This window comes from Coregonus clupeaformis, chromosome 4 (assembly GCF_020615455.1).
Source record: "Coregonus clupeaformis isolate EN_2021a chromosome 4, ASM2061545v1, whole genome shotgun sequence".
NCBI classification, from domain to species: Eukaryota; Metazoa; Chordata; class Actinopteri; order Salmoniformes; family Salmonidae; genus Coregonus; species Coregonus clupeaformis.
In genome coordinates, this window is record NC_059195.1 from 9,061,042 (window position 1) to 9,086,225 (window position 25,184).

Consider the following 25,184-nt stretch of genomic DNA (forward strand, 5'->3'; position numbering starts at 1 on the left):
TCTTAAACTCAAACAATACAATGGTTACTTAATGGCTTAAAGAACCTAAGGTTGTTAAACCTTATTCTGATTAGGACGGCTGACTCATTACATCAGCTTCAAACATTGTTGAAGCCCTTAATCCTTATTGGCCCTGATTTGACATTAAAACAAATCTTCAGAGTAGCATTCTTTCTTTTATGAATCAAAACACCAGTCTAATGGAACAATACTCAGTGCCTGAGTGTTTCCCTTATAAGTCTATGTCAGTCCTTACAAATGAATGCAGAGTTTGACCCTGGCCTTACCTGCAGGTTGCGTTTAATCTTGCGTATATTGTGTTGCAACAGGAAGTTGTTCTCCAGGGCGAAGCGGCTGTGCTGATCGTCCAACTGGGCTAGGAGGTCATGGAAACGGACCGTCGCAAGGGAAACGCTGTTGGCCATCATGTCCCTGCAGGTGGTCAACCAAAAGGGGCGAGGACTTTGAAAATGATTGTCATCCTTTGAAATGAAAGCAACCAGCCCACGGAGCACTGTAATTGCAAAAACGACTAGCTGGAGCCATCTGAGCGGTTGGCTTCTGAGCCCTCACCTGCTAGTGACTGAATGGTGATATACTTGGTTCTGACTCGCTACAGGCTGTCAGGCAAGAATGGTACGGATGAATCTCAGTCCAGGACTTTTAGTATCTTCATCACCACCACACATAGTAATCACCCACACATAATATTATTTTATAATAGGAATTAACTTGTGGTTATTGCGGATGCATGCCCAAACACTTCTAGTAAAACACACTGATAACTTGGTCAGCAGCCACATTTGCTATAACCACTCAGAGCTAGAGTGAGCAGGGCCAGAGTCCAAATGCTGGCACGCTGACTGGCTGAAAGATATTACCTTTTTTCCCCCCAGTAATTTAAGAAGGTGTGAGGTGAAAAAGTTCAACAACCTTACACCAACGACAACAAATATTTAAAGTAGACCACAACCTTTACAAGCATGTTACTTTAACTTTCTGTTTTCTTATTACAGTAGTTGGCACAGGCTTTCTAGATCTAGATCTAGATAAACAAGCCCAAACAAAGCACATTAAATCATGAGAGCAGTTACACCACAGCCTTCGAACGGATCTACACATACTGACTATGTAACCTACACACCCCATGTTAGTCTGTTGCTTACTGCAGCTCACTCACCAGTCAAGGCTCTCTATCCAGGCACTGAGGTACTGGCGGATCTCCATAGGGAAAGTATCATCATACAGCTGGTCCACCTGCTCCAGGTACTTGGAGTCTAGCTGCTGCAGCTGGAACCACTGGGCCATCTAGGAACCAGGGACAGGGAATGGCAATCAGTGTTTTCCTGTATCATTCCATAGGCACCTCAGTATGGAGGTCAGAGGATAACCAGTATAGTGGGAAACACAGCACAGTACGTAGCCTACTAACTGTCGCATCCCATATTTATCGCCAAGCGCATATACAGGCTGCATTGTAATCCTTTGCACAGGTAAAACTGTGCTTACTTTCAGATGCTGTGATCAAATCATCACCACGTCCATGGATGACTACAGCCATGTACACCAGGGTTGGGCTCAGTTCGGTTTTCACGTCTGAAAATCCTCACAGAAAACAATGGGTAATTGTTTTATCATGAATTGAATTTCAATTTACTTCCTGAATTGAAAACTGAACTGAGAACTCAGACATACTACTGGTCAGCTTCTTTAGTCTTTGGAGGGTTGAGGAAGAGAGGCAGCTGCTCTATAGTAGGCTACTGCTGGGTAACACCAAAGTTGCTTAACAGGATCCTGTCCGAATAGGTTTTTATGTGACATTCTCTTTTTATTATATTCTGTGTAACTCAGTGAATGGGTATAGTTTAATTAAACGAGGGTATGTAGGCTGAAATCCAATTTAAGTGCATTTCTTTCCTGAAATATCACATATTGATTTGTACAGCTGCATGTCCCGTGTAGACTGATGGAGTAGAAATGTGATGTAATTTGGGATTTATCACATCTCACAACTGTCCCAGACTATGTTGGGAATATATATTTCTCGCACAGAATATAATAGGTCAACCTTTGTACTATAGGGATAGTAGATTGACATAGGCTAGTGCTTTTGCTGATCGTTAGGCCTAATCATCTTATTGGCTTACGAAAAGTAAATGTGGACAGTTCTTCCAATATCTTCAATATGCAACTCGGAATTGGATAAGGATGCGAGCAGTTGCGTCCCCGATGTGTATGTCTTCACTTGTAGCCTGTGAGAAAGACCAGATCACGTGATGGAGAGCTGTGTGAGTGAGAAGTGGTTCGGAGCAGGCAGCACTCAGGGAGAAGGGGCTGCAAAAGGCATTGCTTTTTTTAGGGTGCATTATGGCCACACAAAGGGGATGCCGCTGGGAAATTCAAAGCATAATTAAGTGCTTCTCAAATTGTGAATGAGAGACTTACGAAGTGTGTACAGCCTTGCGCAAAAAACAAAGCAGAACTCATGCCTTTCAAGCGACTTTTTTCAAATCATCATTAGAGTCGCATCATGCAGCCTTACAATGTATTACAAATCTAAACATATAGCCCAACGTTTGTAGAACTAAAGTTACATTAATACAGTTGAAGTCTTAGGTTGGAGTCATTAAAACTTGTTTTTCAACAACTCCACAAATTTCTTGTTAACAAACTATAGTTTTGGCAAGACTGTTAGGACATCTACTTTGTGCATGACACAAGTAATTTGTCCAACAATTGTTTACAGACAGATTATTTCACTTATAATTCACTGTATCACAATTCCAGTGGGTCAGAAGTTTACATACACTAAGTTGACTGTGCCTTTAAACAGCTTGGAAAATTCCAGAAGATTGTGTCATTTGAGTCAATTGGAGGTGCACCTGTGGATGTATTTCAAGGCCTACCTTCAAACTCAGTGCCTCTTTGCTTGACATCATGGGAAAATGATGAAAAAAGAAATCAACCAAGACCTCAGAAAAATAATTGAAGACCTCCACAAGTCATCCTTGGGAGCAATTTCCAAATGCCTGAAGGTACCACGTTCATCTGTACAAACAATAGTATGCAAGTATAAACACCATGGGACCACGCAGCCGTCATACCGCTCAGGAAGGAGACGCGTTCTGTCTCCTAGAGATGAACGTACTTTGGTGCGGAAAGTGCAAATCAATCCCAGAACAACAGCAAAGGACCTTGTGAAGATGCTGGAGGAAACAGTTACAAAAGTATCTATATCCACAGTAAAACGAGTCCTATATCGACATTACCTGAAAGGCCGCTCAGCAAGGAAGAAGCAACTGCTCCAAAACCGCCATAAAAAAGCCAGACTACGGTTTGCAACTGCACATGGGGACAAAGATCGTACTTTTTGGAGAAATGTCCTCTGGTCTGATGAAACAAAAATAGAACTGTTTGGCCATAATGACCATCATTATGTTTGGAGGAAAAAGGGGGTTGCTTGCAAGCCGAAGAACACCATCCCAACCGTGAAGCACAGGGGTGGCAGCATCATGCTGTGGGTGTGCTTTGCTGCAGGAGGGACTGGTGCACTTCACAAAATAGATGGCATCATGAGGAAGGACAATTATGTGGATATATTGAAGCAACATCTCAAGACATCAGTCAGGAAGTTAAAGCTTGGTCTCAAATGGGTCTTCCAAATGGACAATGACCCCAAGCATACTTCCAAAGTTGTGGCAAAATGGCTTAAGGACAACAAAGTCAAGGTATTGGAGTGGCCATCACAAAGCCGTGACCTCAATCCTATAGAAAATGTGTGGGCAGAACTGAAAAAGCGTGTGCAAGCAAGGAGGCCTACAAACCTGACTCAGTTACACCAGCTCTGTCTGGAGGAATGGGCCAAAATTCACCCAACTTATTGTTGGAAGCTTGTGGAAGGCTACCCGAAACGTTTGACCCAAGTTAAACAATTTAAAGGCAATGCTACCAAATACTAATTGAGTGTATGTAAACTTCTAACCCACTGGGAATGTGATGAAATAAATAAAATCTGAAATAAATCATTCTCTCTACTATTATTCTGACATTTCACATTCTTAAAATAAAGTGGTTATCCTAACTGACCTAAGACAGGGAATTTTTACAAGGATTAAATGTCAGGAATTGTGAAAAACTGAGTTTAAAGGTATTTGGCAAAGGTGTATGTAAACTCCTGACTTCAACTGTAACTCTAAATTAAGCATACAGGAGAACCTATTTCTTTGTTAACCGCTCAACACAGAATAGCCGCATGTGCACACTCCCTCAAATCGTTTGGAGAAATGATCCTTTCTATTTTATAAAATAATATAAATATTGTCTGCTAAATGAGCTAGTGTAGCCCACAGCCATATGGCATAGCCAGATCAGGACCTAACATAAGGACAACTCAGAGTAAGCTATTCTGTTCTTCTGAAATAGACTACATTTTCTTCATATTATGTTTCTTTAGACCTGTCTAAAATAAATAATGGATTTATTGTGAAAGTGTAGGCTATATTACATGGATTTATTAGACTTTCTAAAATGTAGATGTTCCAAAGGTCTGCATCAGTGGGTTTTAGGCTATGTGTGGAAGCCAGGAGATGCTAAATGTGTTTATGTTAATTAACGGTCAATTACAGTGAGACTGACAGTTATTTGCTTGACAATCACCGGCTGACAACATTTTGTGACCGCCACAGCCCTAGTTTCACCTCTCCTAGGCAATCAGCAATTAGTACAGAGAGGTGTGCTCTCCAACTCTGCTAGGCAATTAACAATTATTGTTAGTTCTTCAGTCTCCCCTAGTTTCTCAGTGGCAGTGGCGGTCGTGTCAGTGGCGGTTTTGTCACAAAACTAAGACCGTCGCCGAAACAAAGACGGTTCTGCGGAGTTATTCGAGGAAGGAACGAGATTAAGGCTCCACACCACTCTCTCACTTGAGTATCTTACCTAGTTATTTACAGATGATGTCATTTTGCTCTTTTATAGCTTTGTCAACTATGTGTGTGTTTTCTATACCTGTTCTCACCTCTCCCTGTAGGCTTTACAAACGCTCCCCACCCCTTGGCTGCAACCCTTCTAATTTAGTGTACCCTGCACACACAACCCATGTGGAATTCCGGGTCTCTGGCAGCGTTTGAAACTGCTGATCTGCGGTCAAGAACGCTGAGTTAATCTCAGCCTATGCTACTCTTCAGTCGCTTGACTTTTTGGCCCTGACAGAGACATTGATCACTCCAGAGAACACTGCTACTCCAGCTGCTCTTTCTTCATCTGACTATGTTTTATCTCATAGTCCGAGAGCATCTGGTCGTCGCAGTGGTGGCATAGGTCTTCTCATTTCTCCTAAGTGGAGATTTACTCTCTTCTTCCTCTCTCACCTGTCCATCTCCTCATTTGAATTCCATGCTGTTGTTAGGCCTACTGCTGCTAGGTAGCTCTCTCTCTGCTCTCCCCCTCCCCTCTGTCTGTCCTTGATTGCAGGAGTGAAGTCTGGTGTGCGGGAGTCAGGGTTCCAGCTGCAGCTCATTCACCATAATCACCTCAGCCTTAAAGACCCGGTCAAACTTGTCACTCATCGTCAGATCATAGTCAAGACGACCATGTTAGTTTCGCTGTTGACTCAACCTGCTTGTTTTCGCCCTTTGTGTTTTTGGCCTGTTCTAGTGACTTTTCTCCTGTGCCACAGATTATTGGAACCTGACTCCTGCCTCCGCTTCACTCCTGCCACCACCATCCTGCTTTCCACTACCGGACCTCCCTTTTGGACTCACCACGGACACTAGGACGTTACGGTACCACTCCTGCTCTGAACCTGGTTCTGTTACCCTCCCTGTAAACCTGGACTTGCTCTTCCCCTATTATTGGAAACCTGGACAAATTGAACTTTGTAAATAAACCTGTTAAACCTTCTCTGGCTCGGTGTAGTTGTCTGCATTTGGGTTCAAATCCAGTTAAATCATGACAGTATGATCTGACCAACATGAACCCAGCAGACAGTAGCTCGGATACCACCCCAGAGTGCACTCAAATTCGGACTGCCATAGCCAATCAGGGCATTTTACTTGGCCAATATGATACCCTGTTTAAGACTATATCCGAGAACAGTCAGGTGCTGCTTAATCAGGTTCAATTACTTACCAATCAAGTGTCTGCCCTTACTACCCAAGTTAATAATGCACCCCTCGTTCATGGCATACAAACTGCTCCTTCTCATGCTCCGCCTGTTTTTCCGGCTCCTCCAGCCCAGATCAGAGAGCCTTTTGTTCCTGCTCCAGAGCGCTATGACGGGAACATGGGAACCTGTGGTGATTTTTTGACTCAATGCTCGTTGGTGTTTGAACAACAGCCCCTCACCTACGCCTCAGAAAGAGCCCGTGTTGCCTACCTTATCAACTCTACTAGCGGTTCCGCTCGTTCCTGGGGATCCGCGGTCTGGGAGAGTCAGTCGGACATTTGCAACGCTTATGTTGCCTTCACCACTGAGATGAGGAAGGTTTTCGACCACCCCGTACGGGGCAAGGAGGCTGCTAAACGTTTGTTTTCTCTTCGGCAGGGGTCTCGCAGTGTGGCGGAGATGGCAGTGGAGTTTCGGACTTTAGCGGCAGTGAGTGGTTGGAATGACGAGGCATTACAAGGAGTGTTCATTAATGCTTTGGCTGAGACCTTGAAAGATGAATTGGTGTCATATGATGAATCGCCTACGCTGGATAATCTTATTTCACTCACCATCAGGTTGGATAATCGGATTTGGGAGCGCCGCCGGGAGAAGAGTGGTAGTTCCAAGCAACCTGTCTGTCGTCAACCAACTCCTCCCCGCCTCTTCCCTACGGAGAAGGCAGAGTCTTCCCGAGTCGATACTAGGAGCACTGAACCCGAAGCCATGAAGGTGGGTCGTGCACGGTTGTCCTCAGAGGAGCGTGCACGTCGTATTCAGGCTCGGGTCTGCCTGTATTGTGGAGAAGCTGGTCATTTCGTTCCTTCCTGCCCAGTTCGTCCGGGAAAAGGGCCGGCTCATAATTAATGGGAGAAGTTTTGGTGAGCCGAGCAGGGGATTCTTCCTCTTCTCCCCGCATTCTGCTCCAGGCATCCCTCCAGTGGCAGTCCCAGAATTTCCCTGTTAGTGCACTGGTTGATTCTGGTGCCGATGAAAGCTTTTTGGATCGAGAGTTGGCTCAACAAATGGATTTAGAGACTGTACCTATGGACCGTCCGCTGCAGGCTAAGGGTCTAAATGGACAATTGTTGACCCGTATTACTCATCAGACTGTGCCTGTTTGTCTCAGAGTGTCGGGTAATCATCAGGAGAACATTCAGTTTCACATCATTGACTGCCCACAGACCCCCTTGGTCCTTGGTATCACCTGGCTCATAAGACACAATCCACACATTGATTGGGTGACAGGTAGAATTGTTTCATGGAGCACATTTTGTCATGTGAATTGTTTGTGTTCTGCTCAGACCCCTGCCAGCACTGTGCCTCAACCTCCACTGGAGCCCATGGATCTCTCTGCTGTCCCTGACGTGTATCATGACCTGGCATCCGTTTTCTGCAAACACAGAGCTACTTCTCTTCCTCCTCACCGGCCTTACGACTGCGCCATTGACCTCCAGCCAGGAGCCCCTCTCCCCAACAGTCGCCTGTACAATCTCTCCCGCCCGGAGACGGAAGCTACAGAGAACTACATTCGGGACTCCTTGGTGGCAGGTATTATTCGTCCTTCCTCGTCACCTGTAGGAGCGGGATTCTTTTTTGTTGGAAAGAAGGATAAGACCCTCAGACCCTGTATTGATTTCCGTGGACTTAACAACATCACCATTAAGAACAAATATTCTCTGCCTTTAATTAATTCTGCTTTTCCCCTCCTTCATGGTGCAACTATCTTTACCAAACTGGATCTACGAAATGCGTATCACCTGGTGCGCATTCGTAAAGGTGATGAATGGAAGACTGCCTTCAACACACCCTTGGGACATTTTGAGTATCTGGTTATGCCTTTTGGGTTGTCCAATGCCCCTGCTGTTTTTCAGGCACTAGTGAATGATGTCCTTCGGGACATGTTGAATCGGTTTGTTTTTGTCTATTTGGATGATATCCTGATTTTCTCAGAGTCCTCCCAGGAACATGAACTGCATGTGCGCCAGGTGTTGCAAAGGTTGTTGGAGAACAAACTATTTGTGAAGATGGAGAAATGTGAATTTCATGTGTCTGAGACCTCTTTTTTGGGTTACATAATAGCTCAGGGGGAGTTGCGGATGGACCCAGCTAAGATCTCTGCTGTCACGGACTGGCCAGCCCCCTCCACCCGCAAACAACTTCAACGATTCCTGGGGTTTGCGAACTTCTACAGGAGGTTCATCAAGGACTACAGCCGCATTGCGGCGCCACTCACCGCTCTCACCTCCATCTCACTACCGTTCGCTTGGAATGAAGGGGCCGACTCAGCGTTCGAAGAACTGAAACATCGCTTCGCCTCGGCTCCCATTCTGATGCAGCCGGACCCCGACCGCCAGTTTGTCGTGGAAGTGGATGCATCCGACACTGGGGTAGGTGCGGTGTTGTCACAACGTTCTCCTGAAGATAACAAACTGCATCCCTGTGCTTTTCTTTCACGGAAACTTTCTCAGGCAGAGAGGAATTATGATTTTGGCAATCGTGAACTGCTCGCCGTTAAGCTGGCTCTCGAGGAGTGGCGGCATTGGTTGGAGGGGGCGGAACAACCCTTCATCGTTTGGACGGATCATAAAAATCTGGCATACATCCAGTCAGCGAAGCAGCTCAACCCCCGTCAAGCCAGGTGGGTACTATTTTTTGGGAGATTCAATTTTTCTCTGTCTTACCGTCCTGGGTCACGCAACGTCAAGCCTGACGCCCTGTCTCGTGTTCATTCGGCTGTTGATACTGGTAGTAACCCTGAACCCATCTTGCCTCCTACCTGCAGTATTGCGGCCATCACATGTGACATCGAAGGGATTGTTAGACAGGCTCAACATCATCAAGCTGACCCTGGGAGGGGTCCTCCCTAACCGGTTGTTTGTCCCTGAGTCTGTTCGCTCCCAGGTACTTCAGTGGGCTCACTCGTCTCCCCTTACCTGTCACCCTGGAGTTACGCGGACCCTTGACTTTGTGCGACGGAAGTTCTGGTGGCCCAGGATGGAGGCGGACACTCGAGCCTTCATTGCTGCTTGTACGGTATGTGCACGAAGTAAGAACTCCACCCAGGCCAGCGCTGGTCATCTACGACCTCTGACAATACCCAGCCGGCCCTGGTCGCACATTGCTATGGATTTTGTCACTGGACTTCCCCCCTCGTCTGGAAAGACTGTCATTCTTACTGTGATTGATCGTTTTTCTAAGTTCGCTAATTTTTTGGCCCTACCTAAACTGCCCACTGCCAGAGAGACGGCTGATATTTTGGTTGAACATGTGTTCCGCTCTCATGGTCTACCCACTGATATTGTCTCTGACAGGGGTCCCCAGTTTGTCTCCCAGGTATGGAAAGCTTTCTGTAAAGCTTTGGGCATCACATCCAGCCTGTCCTCGGGATATCACCCCCAGACCAACGGGCAAGCCGAGAGAGCGAACCAGGAGATGGAGACCGCTCTCCGCTGTGTCACAGGGTCTAACCCTGGGTCATGGAGCTCCATGCTCCCCTGGGTGGAATATGCTCATAACACCTTGACTAACGCTTCCTCTGGTTTGTCTCCCTTTCTGTGTGCTCTGGGTTATCAACCTCCCCTGTTCCCTTCTCAAGAGAGGGAACTGGCGGTACCCTCGGTGCAGTCCCACATGCGCCGCTGCTTCAAGGTCTGGAGGAAGGCCAGGGTAGCTCTGTCCCGAGCTTCGTCGTACATGCAGAGGCAAGCCAACCATCACCGGACACAGGCTCCCGGTTACTCTCCTGGTCAAGAGGTATGGCTTAAGTCACGTGATCTTCCATTGAAAGTGGAGTCTAAGAAGATGGCGCCGCGTTTTATAGGACCGTTCAAGATACTGTCTATTGTTAACCGCTGCGCGGTTAAACTACAGCTTCCTGCCTCCCTACGGGTTCATTCCACTTTTCATGTTTCCCAGATTAAGCCTGTGTCGGTTAGCCCTCTGTGCCCGCCCTCTCGTCCCCCTCCTCCGCCCAGGATCGTGGGTGGGGGTCCTGTCTACACTGTCCGGCGACTTCTGGATGTTCGCCGCCGGGGTCGTGGTTTCCAGTACCTGGTGGATTGGGAGGGTTATGGTCCTGAGGAACGTTCCTGGGTGCCCAGGAGCTTCATTGTGGATCCTGCTCTGGTCCGTGAATTTCATAGGTTACATCCCGATAAACCCTGTCGGCCGCCAGGTGGCGTCCGTAGAGGGGGGGCACTGTTAGGTAGCTCTCTCTCTGCTCTCCCCCTCCCCTCTGTCTGTCCTTGATTGCAGGAGTGAAGTCTGGTGTGCGGGAGTCAGGGTTCCAGCTGCAGCTCATTCACCATAATCACCTCAGCCTTAAAGACCCGGTCAAACTTGCCACTCATCGTCAGATCATAGTCAAGACGACCATGTTAGTTTCGCTGTTGACTCAACCTGCTTGTTTTCGCCCTTTGTGTTTTTGGCCTGTTCTAGTGACTTTTCTCCTGTGCCACAGATTATTGGAACCTGACTCCTGCCTCCGCTTCACTCCTGCCACCACCATCCTGCTTTCCACTACCGGACCTCCCTTTTGGACTCACCACGGACACTAGGACGTTACGGTACCACTCCTGCTCTGAACCTGGATCTGTTACCCTCCCTGTAAACCTGGAATTGCTCTTCCCCAATTATTGGAAACCTGGACAAATTGAACTTTGTAAATAAACCTGTTAAACCTTCTCTGGCTCGGTGTAGTTGTCTGCATTTGGGTTCAAATCCAGTTAAATCATGACAGCTATCACTGTCACTTGTCCACTCAAGCTTAACATTATTGTCATCTATCGTCCACCACGTGCCCTTGGAGAGTTCCTCAATGAGCTTGACACCTTGATAAGCAAATTTCCTGACAATGGCTCACCGCTCTTCGTACTTGGCAACTTCAACCTCCCGATGTCTGCCTTCGATTAATTTTTTCCAACTCTCTCTTTCCCCTCATTGCCTCTTTTGACCTCACCCTTTCCCAATCCCCTCCAACTCACAAGGCAGGCAATACGCTTAACCTTTACTAGAGGCTGCTCACCTACTAATCTCACTGCAACCCCCCTCCAGGTCTCTGATCACTACTTTGTTTTCTTTTCTGTCTCCCTTTCCTCCAACCCTAACCACTCAACCCCTACCCAGATGGTCATGCGCCGTCGCAATCTTCACTCTCTCTCTCACTTCTATCCTATCATCTCTTCCTTCTGCTAAATCATTATCCCTTCTGTCTACTGATTCTGCCTCTTCGACCCTACTCTCCTCCCTTTCCCCATCCTATGACTCGCACTGTCCTCTTTCCTCCCGGCCGGCTCGGCCCTCCCCTCCTGCTTCGTGGCTGAGTGACTCATTGCGAGCTTACAAAACAGGGCTGCGGGCAGCTGAGCGAAAATGGAGGAAAACTAAACTTCTGGAGGACCTATCATCCTTTCACTCCCTCCTCTCTAACTTCTCTTCCTCTGTATCTGCTGCTAAAGCCACTTTCTACCACTCTAAATTTCAAGATTCTGCCTCTAACCTTAGTAAACTCTTTTACACCTTCTCCCCCCTCCTTAATCCTCCACCCCCTCCCGCCTCCCTCTCTGCAGACAACTTTGTCAACCACTTTGAAAAAAAGGTTGACGACATCCTCTACTCATTCACTCAGCCTATTGAGTCCACTGGTCTCACTTACACAGAACTACCCTACACCTTGACCTCTTTCTCCCCTCTCTCTCCAGATGACATCCTGCGACTAGTGAGGTCTGGCCGCCCGACAACCTGCCCGCTTGACCCCATCCCCTCCTCCCTTCTCCAGACCATATCTGGAGACCTTCTCCCATTCCTCACTTCCCTCATCAACTCATCCCTGACCACTAGCTGCGTCCCCTCTGGCTTCAAAATGGCCCGAGTTGATGCCCTCTTCAAGAAACCAACACATGATTCATCTGACGTCAACTATAGACCTGTATCCCTTCTTTCTTTTTTTTCCAAAACACTTGAGCGTGCTGTCTCTGATCAACTTTCTCATTATCTCTCTCAGAACGATCTTCTTGACCCTACCCAGTCAGGCTTCAAAACAGGTCACTCAACCGAGACTGCTCTTCTCTGTGTCACGGAGGCTCTCCGCACTGCCCAAGCTGACTCTTTCTCCTCTGTTCTCATCCTCCTACATCTAGCTGCTGCCTTTGACACCGTGAACCATCGGATTCTCCTCTCCACCCCCACAGGGCTGGGTGCTCAGGCTATGCACACTTTTGGATTGCATCCTACCTGGCAGGCCGCTCCTACCAGGTGATGTGGAGAGGCCCACGTACTCTCACTATTGGTGTCCCCCAGAACTCGGTTCTAGGCCCTCTCCTCTTCTCTCTATACACCAAGTCACTCGGCTCTGTCATATCCTCACATGGTCTATCCTATCATTGCTATGCGGATGACACTAAACTACTTTTCTCCTTCCCCCCTTCTGACACCCAGGTGGTGACAAGCATCTCGGCGTGCCTGGCAGATATCTCAACTTGGATGTCGGCCCACCACCTCAAGCTCAACCTCGACAAGACGGAACTGCTCTTCCTCCTGGGGAAGGCCTGCCCGCTCAAAGACCTCTCCATCACGGTTGACAACTCCACAGTGTCACCCTCCCAGAGTGCAAAGAACCTTGGTGTGACCCTGGACAACACCCTGTCGTTCTTTGAAACATCAAAGCATTGACCCGCTCCTGCATGTTCATGATCTACAACATCCATAGAGTACGACCCTAACTCACACAGGAAGCGGCGCAGGTCCTAATCCAGGCATTTGTCCTCTCCCGTCTGGACTACTGCAACTCGCTGTTGGCTGGGCTCCCCGCTTGTGCCATCAAACCCCTGCAACTTATCCAGAACGCAGCAACCCGCCTGGTTTTCAACCTTCCCAAATTCTCTCATGCCACCACGCTCCTCCGCACACTCCACTGGCTTCCAGTTGAAGCTCGCATCCACTACAATACCATGGTGCTTACCTACGGAACAGCAAGAGGAACTGCCCCTCCCTACCTTCAGGCTAAGGTCAAACCCTACACCCTAACCCGAGCACTCCGTTCTGCCACCTCAGGTCTCTTGGCCCTCCCACGCCTACAGGAGGGAAGCTCCTGCTCAGCCCAGTCCAACCTCTTCTCTGTCCTGGCACCCCAATGGTGGAACCAGCTTCCCCCCTGAATCTAGGACAGCAGAGTCCCTTGCCCATCTTCCGAAAACATCTACCTCTTCAAACAGTATCTTAAATAATCCTCCACCTCACCTCAAAAGCTGTCAACAAAGCAAAGGGTGGCTACTTTGAAGAATCTCAAATATAAAATATATTTGGATTTGTTTAACACTTTCTTTGGTTACATGATTCCATATGTGCTATTTCATACAGTGAGGGAAAAAAGTATTTGATCCCCTGCTGATTTTGTAAGTTTGCCCACTGACAAAGACATGATCAGTCTAATTTTAATGGTAGGTTTATTTGAACAGTGAGAGACAGAATAACATAAAAATAAATCCAGAAAAACACATGTCAAAAATGTTATAAATAGATTTGCATTTTAATGAGGGAAATAAGTATTTGACCTCCTCTCAATCAGAAAGATTTCTGGCTCCCAGGTGTCTTTTATACAGGTAACAAGCTGAGATTAGGAGCACACTCTTAAAGGGAGTGCTCCTAATCTCAGCTTGTTACCTGTATAAAAGACACCTGTCCACAGAAGCAATCAATCAATCAGATTCCAAACTCTCCACCATGGCCAAGATCAAAGAGCTCTCCAAGGATGTCAGGGACACGATTGTAGACCTACACAAGGCTGGAATGGGCTACAAGACCATCGCCAAGCAGCTTGGTGAGAAGGTGACAACAGTTGGTGCGATTATTCGCAAATGGAAGAAACACAAAAGACCTGTCAATATCCCTCGGCCTGGGGCTCCATGCAAGATCTCACCTCGTGGAGTTGCAATGATCATGAGAACGGTGAGGAATCAGCGCAGAACTACATGGGAGGATCTTGTCAATGATCTCAAGGCAGCTGGGACCATAGTCACCAAGAAAACAATGGGTAACACACTACGCCGTGAAGGACTGAAATCCTGCAGCGCCCGCAAGGTCCCCCTGCTCAAGAAAGCACATATACAGGCCCGTCTGAAGTTTGCCATTGAACATCTGAATGATTCAGAGGAAAACTGGGTGAAAGTGTTGTGGTCAGATGAGTCCAAAATCGAGCTCTTTGGCATCAACTCGCCGTGTTTGGAGGAGGAGGAATGCACCATCCCCACCGTCAAACATGGAGGTGGAAACATTATGCTTTGGGGGTGTTTTTCTGCTAAGGGGACAGGACAACTTCACCGCATCAAAGGGACGATGGACGGGGCCATGTACCATCAAATCTTGGGTGAGAACCTCCTTCCCTCAGCCAGGGCATTGAAAATGGGTCGTGGATGGGTATTCCAGCATGACAATGACCCAAAACACACGGCCAAGGCAACAAAGGAGTGGCTCAAGAAGAAGCACATTAAGGTCCTGGAGTGGCCTAGCCAGTCTCCAGGCCTTAATCCCATAGAAAATCTGTGGAGGGAGCTGAAGGTTCGAGTTGCCAAACGTCAGCCTCGAAACCTTTATGACTTTGAGAAGATCTGCAAAGAGGAGTGGAACAAAATCCCTCCTGAGATGTGTGCAAACCTGGTGGTCAACTACAATAAACATCTGACCTCTGTGATTGCCAACAAGGGTTTTGCCACCAAGTACAAGTCATGTTTTGCAGAGGGGTCAAATACTTATTTCCTTCATTAAAATGCAAATCAATTTATAACATTTTTGACATGCGTTTTTCTGGATTTTTTTATTTTTATTCTGTCTCTCACTGTTCAAATAAAACTACCATTAAAATTATAGACTGATCATTTCTTTGTCAGTGGGCAAACGTACAAAATCAGCAGGGGATCAAATACTTTTTTCCCTCACTGTATATATAATTATACACTTAACTTGCACTTGATTTAGTTTTATGTTTCTATGACAATCCATGAAAACGTTATAGTGGATAAGAGATTTAAATGCAATTTTATATGATTTGATTATTTCTATCAAATCAACACTTGACTTTTTATGCAATTGACGGTTGTAAAAGTAGGCCAGACCTTTTTAGAATAATTTGCACCTGTTTTGATGTTTCTATGACAATCAATTATTCTTGGGGGGCGAAAAATATATTTAAATGTATTTTATATGATTCGATTTTTCTCTATCAAATCAAAACTTTATTTTTTATACAAATGAACGGTTGTAAAAGTAGGCCAGACCTTTTTAGAATGATTTATTTATTTGCAGTTGTTTTGATGTTCCTATGACAATCCATGAAACATTCATTAAGGATAAGAGATTTAATTACAATTTTATATGATTTAATTATTTCTATCAAAACAACACTTTACTTTTTATGCAAATCAAAGGTTGTAAAAGTAGACCAGGCTTTTCTTTAAATAATTTGAATTTTATTTGAGGTTTTTGTAACAATCAATAAAAGAGTTATTGCAGTTACAAGGTTAAAAAATTTTTATGTAAAAATAATGGTGGAATTAACCACATCACTTAGACACTCAAGGGCCCTTATAGGGATTGCACTTTCACCCCAGTCCATAACTAAAACATTACCTCCTGAAAGATCCTTAGTAGTAATCAGAGAGGAATGGAAATTGTTGTCAACGTTTAAAAAGGCTAACCACGAATGTCTGTTGAATATCTGTTGAATGTCTGACATGCAACCTATTTTACCTCGTGGTTAGATTTCATGGTGAACTCCCTCCATGTCACGCTGCTGCAAATTGCTATGCACTTCATTTGAATTCCAGTCTACCAGAACAGGCTGCCAATCAATTATTTAGTCAAACTTTAATCACAGACAGTGGAGCTGAATCAACAGGCTTAGTAAAAGTCAGCCAGTCATGGACAGAAACTCCTGTCCAAACAGAAAAATATGTCTTTAAAAAAAAACATTGAGAGGAAAATATTACAGCCATTCCTGCACTGATGAACAGGACTGTTTTTGTTAGTACATTAGATTACGCATTGAACCATTGAGTGTCCTGTGTCTCCGATCAAGAGAAAATCTATTATTAGAGTTTCCTGTTCCAAATCAAGGATATACAACCATTATAATATAATATGCCATTTAGCAGACGCTTTTATCCAAATCGACTTACAGTCATGTGTGCATACATTTTTACGTATGGGTGGTCCCGGGGATCGAACCCACTACCCTGGCGTTACAAGCGCCATGCTCTACCAATTGAGCTACAGAGTATTGGACTACTGCAATTCACTGTTGGCTGGGCTCCCTGCTTGTGCCATCAAACCCCTGCAACTTATCCAGAACGCTGCAGCTTACCTGGTGTTCAACCTTCCCAAATTCTCCCGTCACCAAATCCTCCCGCTTCTCCGCACACTCCACTGGCTTCCCAGTCGAAGCTCGCATCCACTACAAAACAATGGTACTTGTCTACAGAGCAGCCTCAGAGCAACCTTCAGGCTCTGCTCAAACCCTACACTCCAACTCTAGGGCGGCAGGTAGCATAGTGGTTATATCATTGGGCCAGTAATGAAAAAGTTGCTGGTTTGAATACCCGAGCCAACAACATGAAAAATCTGGCGATGTGCTCTAATTTGCTCAAGGGGCGCCGTCCTACTATGGCTGACTCTGTAAAAACAACACGTTCCACTGTACCTATCTAGTGTATGTGAACATAAAACCTGAGTTCTCCGTTCTGGTCTCTTGGTCCTCCCACCCCTACAGCCCAGTCCAAACTCTTCTCTGTCCTGGCACCCCAATGGCAGAACCAGCTTCCCCCTGAAGCTAGGACAGCAGAGTCCCTGCCCTGACTTTGCTGATAGCTACTTTAATGAGGAATAATGTTCTTACTATGACTGTGATATGTGATTGTCCCACTTAGCTGTCTTAAGATGAATGCACTGGATAAGCTTGTCTGCTAAATTACTAAAATGTAAATATATTCAGTCAACAGCTATGATTACAATTGTAGTGGCGTGTAGCCTTCAGCTTTGCATAAGCATTTTCTAAACCTTTGAAGCATTGCAAGATCAACTTTGACCAGCTGAAGTGTCTTCTTTATACGATTATGATGATGGTTCAACCAAATGCATTCTGAAAACAGTATTGTAAGACTAAAACAAAACAATAATAATACAAATCTAATTATGATAATAATAATATGGTAATCTACCACACTTGCAGTTATTACACATGCATTTACTTAGTATTTAAATATTAGATAGCCTAATCACTTTTGCCAAATGATATAAAACATTTTTATAGAACTTTAGCCAGTAGCATAATTAAGTCCAATAACATTTACAAAGAAAATACATTTAAAAAGCATAATAACAAATCCAAGGAATTTGCAACTTCAATTGCAGAAATTACTGTTTTGCTTACAAACCCAAATTCTGTGAACAGACAATCTCTTTTGTGACAATAATTTCAAAAAATGAAATGTACACTTTCACCATTTCAATAATATAAGAACATGTAATTGTTATTATTACCAAGTAAAACAAAATGTTTTTTATACTTTCAGTTTCACACTTTCCTTGAGTTGGTTTCCTTTGATACTATCTATGACACAATATTTTGGGGTCAAAATTCCCTGCATGCACAATACTTTTTGGGGGGTGTGTTTCACCTAGGTAATGATTGCAGTACATGCCAGGTAAATTCAGGTAACCCGCACCTACCTTGAATAACGGTGGAAACGGTACGAAAAGGTGAAGTCAAGATAGATGGGAAAGGTCTCTCCACTTCAGACAACATATGATATGAACATTTGTATTGCCGATAAAATAATTCTGAAAATACCAACTTTCATATGAACAGCTGTTCAATGGCACAGCCCATAAGCAATACAGCCTGTCATATATAAGCTTTTGCAAAGGTTGACGCCCATAGCAGTAGAGGACCAATCAAAGTACATATGCGTTTTGGCACTGTTCTTTCTATCCGGCAACCTCCCTCGTCAGCCTGAAATCAGATTAGAAACGGAATTTATTCAGAGCGTAAATAGAAACCTAACATATTATTGAAAAATAAGCTTTGGAAGTAATGCCATCGCTATTTGCTGGGTAGTTCATCCTGTACCTCAATGGCATGTTCAAAATTAACCATAGTGCATTTATTACAATTGCTTGGCAAAGTTCAAGAGTTGGTATGGTCACATATTCATCTTTGCAAACGCGCTGCCGGTTTTCTGTCGGCGGGAGTAGCCGAAGCTTACGGAATGGCTGTGTACAAACCACGTGTTTTCCGAGAAAGCGAAAGTAGACAGCTCCACTGATAGGAAATTGACTATAAAATGGCAATGTCTAGATTGGATACAGCTGTTGTTAAATACAACGTGAATTATTTTCTTTTTTTATTATTATTTTTCGCTATCCCTAACCCTTTATCTAACCTTAACCTAATTATGCTGTGTATGATCTCCTAAACCTGCTGTATCCCTTCTAGACAAAACCCTATAAAACGAAATTTACTAGAATTCCAAGTTAGTTTTTATTTCCAGCGCCCACTGTGCAATAACATTGCCTAGCAACAACAAAACAAGACAATACACACATAATCCAAAAAGTAAAAAGAAAGAAATTAAGAAATATCAGAACCAGCAATATCCAAGACCGGAATATATACACTACATTTTACATTTTAGTCATTTAGCAGACGCACTTATCCAGAGTGATTTACAGTTAATGAGTGCATACATTTTTTATTTTATTTTTCATACTGGCCCCCCGTGGGAATTGAACCCACAATCCTGGCGTTGCAAACGCCATGCTCTACCAACTGAGCTACATCCCTGCCGGCCATTCCCTACCCTACCCTGGACGACGCTGGGCCAATTGTGCGCCGCCCCATGGGTCTCCCGGTCGCGGCCGGCTACGACAGAGCCTGGTTTCAAACCAGGATCTCTAGTGGCACAGCTAGCACTGCGATGCAGTGTCTTAGACCACTGCGCCAAGTGTCGAAAACATGAACACCTGCTCCTTCCATGAAATAGACTGACCAGGTGAATCCAGGTGAAAGCTATAATCCCATCCAGGTGAAAGCTATAATCCCTTATTGATGTCACTTGTTAAATCCACTTCAATCAGTGTAGATGAAGGAGGAGACAGGTTACAGAAGGATTTTAAAACCTTGAGAAAATTGAGACATTGATTGTGTATGTGTGCCATTCAGAGGGTGAATGGGCAAGACAAAATATTTAAGTGCCTTTGAACAGGGTATGGTAGTAGGTGGCAGGCGCACCGGTTTGTGTCAAGAACTGCAACGCTGCTGGGTTTTTCACGCTCAACAGTTTCCCATGTGTTTCGAACATCTCATTCCAAAATCATGGGCATTAATATGGAATTGGTCCTCCCTTTGCTGCTATAACAGCCTCCGATCTTCTGGGAAGGCTTTCCGCTAGATGTTGGAACATTGCTGCGGGGACTTGCTTCCATTAGGCCTGGCTCGCAGTCGTCATTCCAATTCATCCCAAAGGTGTTCGATGGGGTTGAGTTCAAGGCTCAGTGCAAGCCAGTCAAGTTCTTCCACACCGATCTCGACAAACAATTTCTGTATGGACCTCACTTTGTGCATGGGGGCATTGTCATAATGGGCCTTCCCCAAACTGTTGCCACTAAATTGGAAGCACAGAATTGTCTAGAATGTCATTGTATGCTGTAGCGTTAAGATTTCCCTTCACTGGAACTAAGGGGCCTAGCCCGAACAACGAAAAACAGCCCCAGACCATTATTCCTCCTCCACCAAACGTTACAGTTGGCACTATGCATTTGGGCAGGTAGTGTTCTCCTGGCAACGGCCAAACCCAGATTTGTCCGTCGGACTGCCAGATGGTGAAGCGTGATTCATCACTCCAGAGAATGCGTTTCCACTGCTCCATAGTCCAATGGCGGCGAGCTCCAGCAGACGCCTGGCATTGCACATGGTGATCTTAGGCTTGTGTGCGGCTGCTCGGCCATGGAGTCCCATTTCATGAAGCTCCCGACGAACAGTTCTCATGCTGACGTTGCTTCTAAAGGCAGTTTGGAACTCAGTAGTATGTGGGGCAGAAATGTTTCAAACTGACTTGTTGGAAAGGTGGCATCCTATGACGGTGCCACATTGAAAGTCACTGAGCTCTTCAGTAAGGCCATCCTATTGCCAATGTTTGTCTATGGACATTGCATGGCTGTGTGCTCGATTTTATACACCTGTCAGCAACGGGTCCACTAATTTGAAGGGGTGTCCACATACTTTTGTATACAGTGCATTTCGGAAAGTATTCAGACCCCTTGACTTTTGCCACATTTTGTTACATTACAGTCTTGTTCTAAAATGGATTAAATTGTCCCCCCCCCCATCAATCTACACACAATACCCCATAATGACAAAGAAAAAACAGGTTTTTAGATATTTTAGCAAATATAAAAATAAAAAATAAACTGAAATATTACATTTACATAAGTATTCAGACCCTTTACTCAGTACTTTGTTGAAGCACCTTTGGCAGTGATTACAGCCTCAAGTCTTCTTGGGTATGACGCTACAAGCTTGGCACACCTGTATTTGTGGAGTTTCTCCCATTCTTCTATGCAGATCCTCTCAAGCTCTGTCAGGTTGGATGGGGAGCGTCGCTGCACAGCTATTTTCAGGTCTCTCCAGAGATGTTCGATCGGGTTCAAGTCCGTGCTCTGGCTGGGCCACTCAAGGACATTCAGAGACTTGTCCCGAAGCCACTCCTGCGTGTCTTGGCTGTGTGCTTAGGGTCGTTGTCCTGGGTCGATTTTACTGAGTTACATTTCATATAAGGAAATCAGTCAATTGAAATAAATTCATTAGGCCCTAATCTATGGATTTCCCTTGACTGGGAATACAGATATGCATCGGTTGGTCACAGATACAGTACCTTAAAAAAAAAAGTAGGGGCGTGGATCAGAAAACCAGCCAGTATATGGTGTGACCACCATTTGCCTCATGCAGCGTGACCCATCTCCTTCGCATAGAGTTGATCAGGCTGTTGATTGTGGCCTGTGGAATGTTGTACCATAAAATGCAATTGTGTTCATTGTCCGTAGCTTATGCCTGCCCATACCATAACCCCCACAGCCACCATTGGCCATTCTGTTCACAACATTGACATCAGCAAACCGATCAACCACACAACGCCATACACGGGTCTGCGGTTGTGAGGCCGGTTGGCCAAATGTTCTAAAACGACGTTGAAGGTGGCTTATGTTAGAAAAATTAACATTAAATTCTCTGGCAACAGCTCTAGTGGACATTCCTGCAGTCAGCAGCCAATTGCACACTCCCTTAAAACTTGTGATATTGTGTTGTGTGACAAAACTGCACATTTAAGAGTGGACTTTTATTGTCCCCAGCACAAGGTGCACCTGTGTAATGATCATGCTGTTTAATTAGCTTCTTGATATGCCACACCTGTCAGGTGTATGGATTATCTTGGCAAAGGAGAAACGCTAACTAACATTTTTGAGAAATATAATTTTTGTGTGTGTGGAGCATTTCTGGGATCTTTTATTTCAGCTCATGACCAACACTTTAAATGTTGCGTTTATATTTTTGTTCAGTGTACATTGGGCAAAGCAGTTTCTAAAGTGCAGGGTAGAGTACCGGGTGGTAGCCAGCTAGTAACAGTGACTAAGGTTCAAGGCAGAGTACTTGGCGGAGGCCGGCTAGTGATGACTGTTTAACAGTCATCACTAGCCGGAGATAGAAGTTAGAAGCTGTTTATCAGTCTCTCGGTCCCAGCTTTAATGCACCTGTACTGTCTACTCCTTCTAGATGGGAGCGGGGTGAACAGGCTGTGGCTCAGGTGGCTGAGGTCCTTGATGATCTTCTTGGCCTTCCATTGACACCGGGGGCTGTAGATGTCCTGGAGGACAGAGAGTGTGCCCACGATGATGCGCTGGGCTGACCACACCACCCTCTGGAGAGCCCTGCAGTTGCGGACGGTGAAATGTCCATACCAGGCTGTGATACAGCTCGACAGGATGCTCTCAATGGTGCATCTGTAGCAGTTCGTCAGGGTCTTAGGGGCCAAGCCAAATTTCTTTAGCCTCCTGCGGTTGAAGACCACATTGCCTGTGTGAACTTCAAGCTTTTGACCCTCTCCGCTGCTGCCTCGTCGATGTGGATGGGGGCATGCTCTCTCTGCTGTCTCTAGTAGTCCACAATCAGCTCCTTTGTTTTGTTGAAGTTGAGGGAGTTCCTGTAGGCTGTCTCGTCATTGTTGGTAATCAGGCCTATCACTGTTGTGTCGTCAGCAAACTTGATGATTGAGTTGGAGACGTGCGTGGCCACACAGTCATGGTTGAACAGGGAGTACAGGAGGGGGCTGAGCACGCACTCCTGTGGGGCCCCCGTCTTGAGGATCAGCGTAGCGATGGTGTTGTTGCCTACCTTCACCACTTGGGGTCGGCCCATCAGAAAGTCCAGGACCCAGTTCCACAGGGAGGGGTTCAGACCCAGGGTCCTGAACATAGTGATGAGCTTGGAGGCCACTATGGCGTTGAAGGCTGAGCTGTAGTCGATGAACAGCATTCTTACATAGGTATTTATTTTGTCCATGTGGGATAGGGCAGTGTGCAGAGCAATGGCTATTGCGTCGTCCGTGGATCTGTTGGGGCAGTATGCGAATTGTAGTGGGTCTAGGTTGTCGGGTAAGGTGGAGGTGATATGGTCCTTAAATAGCCTCTCAAAGCACTTCATGATGACAGAAGTGAGTGCTACGGGGCGAAAGTATTTAGTTCAGTTACCTTCTTTCTTGGGTAGAGGAACAATGGTGGACATTCTGAAACAAGTGGGGACAACAGACTGGGATATGGAGAGATTGAATATGCCCGTAAACACTCCAGCCAGCTGGTCTGTACATACTCGGAGGATGCAACTTGGGATGTCATCTGGGCCAGCAGCCTTGCCAGGGTTAACACGCTTAAATGACTTATCCATGAGCAAGGCGTTGGTGTCCGCGACATGGCTGGCTTTCCCTTTATAATCCATGATTGTCTGGAGTCCCTGCCACATATGTCTCATGTCTGAGCCATTAAATTGCGGTGGGGAGGAGCAGAATGAAGGCGTGATCTGATTTGCCAAAGGGAGGGCGGTGGAGGGCCTTGTTGCGGTCCCGGAAGGGAGAGTAGCAATGATCAAGAGTTTGTTTAATGCGCGTGTAGCATAGGAGATGTGTTGACAGAATTTCTGTAGTGTTTTCCTCAGATTTCCTTTATTAAAGTCCCCAGCACAACAAAAGCAGCCTCAGGATATGCGGTTTCCAGTTTGCACATAGTCCAATGTAGTTCCTTGAGTGTCGGCTTGGTGGGGAATATATACGGCAGTAACGATGACGAATACATTTTTCTCGGGAGGTAATGGTGAGGTATTCCAGATCAGGAGAAGAAAATGACTTTATTAAAATGTATTTTAAAATTTAACCTGGCAAGTCAGTTAACCTCTAGGGGATCGGTGTCCCGTATACGGGATGGTTGAGCTAACGTGCGCTAATATGATTAACATGACTGTTGTAAGTAACAGAAAACTTTCCAGGACATAGAGATATCTTACAATTAAAGTCGGAAGTTTACAAACACTTAGGTTGGAGTCATTAAAACTCGTTTTTCAACCACTCCACAAATTTTTTGTTAACAAACTATAGTTTTGGCAAGTCGGTTAGGACATCTACTTTGTGCATGACACAAGTAATTTTTTCAACAATTGTTTACAGACAGATTATTTCACTTATAATTCACTGTATCACAATTCCAGTGGGTCAGAAGTTTACATACACTAAGTTGACAGTGCCTTTAAACAGCTTGGAAAATTCCAGAAAATGATATCATGGCTTTAGAAGCTTCTAATAGGCTAATTGACATCATTTGAGTCAATTGGAGGTGTACCTGTGGATGTATTTCAAGGCCTACCTTCAAACTCAGTATCTATATCCACAGTAAAACGAGTCCTATATCGACATAACCTGAAAGGCCGCTCAGCAAGGAAGAAGCAACTGCTCCAAAACCGCCATAAAAAAGCCAGACTACGGTTTGCAACTGCACATGGGGACAAAGATCGTACTTTTTTGAGAAATGTCCTCTGGTCTGATGAAACAAAAATAGAACTGTTTGGCCATAATGACCATCGTTATGTTTGGAGGAAAAGGGGGGTTGCTTACAAGCCAAAGAACACCATCCCAACCGTGAAGGGTGGCAGCATCATGCTGTGGGGGTGCTTTGCTGCAGGAGCGACTGGTGCACTTCACAAAATAGATGGCATCATGAGGAAGGAAGATTATGTAGATATATTGAAGCAACATCTCAAGACATCAGTCAGGAAGTTAAAGCTTGGTCGCAAATGGGTCTTCCAAATGGACAATGACCCCAAGCACACTTCCAAAGTTGTGGCAAAATGGCTTAAGGACAACAAAGTCAAGGTATTGGAGTGGCCATCACAAAGCCCTGACCTCAATCCTATAGAAAATGTGTGGGCAGAACTAAAAAAGCGTGTGCGAGTAAGGAGGCCTACAAACCTGACTCAGTTACACCAGCTCTGTCAGGAGCAATGGGCCAAAATTCACCCAACTTATTGTGGGAAGCTTGTGGAAGGCTACCCAAAACGTTTGACCTAAGTTAATCAATTTAAAGGCAATGCTACCAAATACTAATTGAGTGTATGTACATTTCTGACCCACTGGGAATGTGATGAAAGAAATACAAGCTGAAATAAATCATTCTCTCTACTATTATTCTGACATTTCACATTCTTAAAATAAAGTGGTGATCCTAACTGACCTAAGACAGGGAGTTTTTACTAGGATTAAATGTCAGGAATTGTGAAAAACTGAGTTTAAATGTATTTGGCTAAGGTGTATGTAAACTTCCGACTTCAACTGTATAAGGGCAGAAAGCTTAAATTCTTGTTAATCTAACTGCATTGTCCAATTTACAGTAGCTATTACAGTGAAAAAATGCCATGGTATTGTTTGAGGAGAGTGCACAAGAACAAAAAATGTAT

At 45.2% G+C, this 25,184-nt stretch overlaps 1 protein-coding gene across 2 annotated transcripts in view; it reads right to left on the reverse strand.

Annotated features, from left to right (window-relative positions):
- The window catches only part of stat1b (signal transducer and activator of transcription 1b), a 34,110-nt gene extending 16,105 nt beyond the window's left edge, over nt 1–18,005 (reverse strand). For both annotated transcript variants that reach the window (XM_041864251.1, XM_041864245.1), the window contains exons 1-3: nt 17,864–18,005; nt 1,181–1,308; nt 288–432 (exon numbers count right to left, since the gene is read on the reverse strand). In XM_041864251.1, the coding sequence (XP_041720185.1) occupies nt 288–432; nt 1,181–1,308 (273 nt within the window). In that variant the 5' untranslated portion in view covers nt 17,864–18,005. The remainder of the gene's footprint in view (nt 1–287; nt 433–1,180; nt 1,309–17,863) is intronic.
- Nucleotides 18,006–25,184: the final 7,179 nt, after the last annotated feature.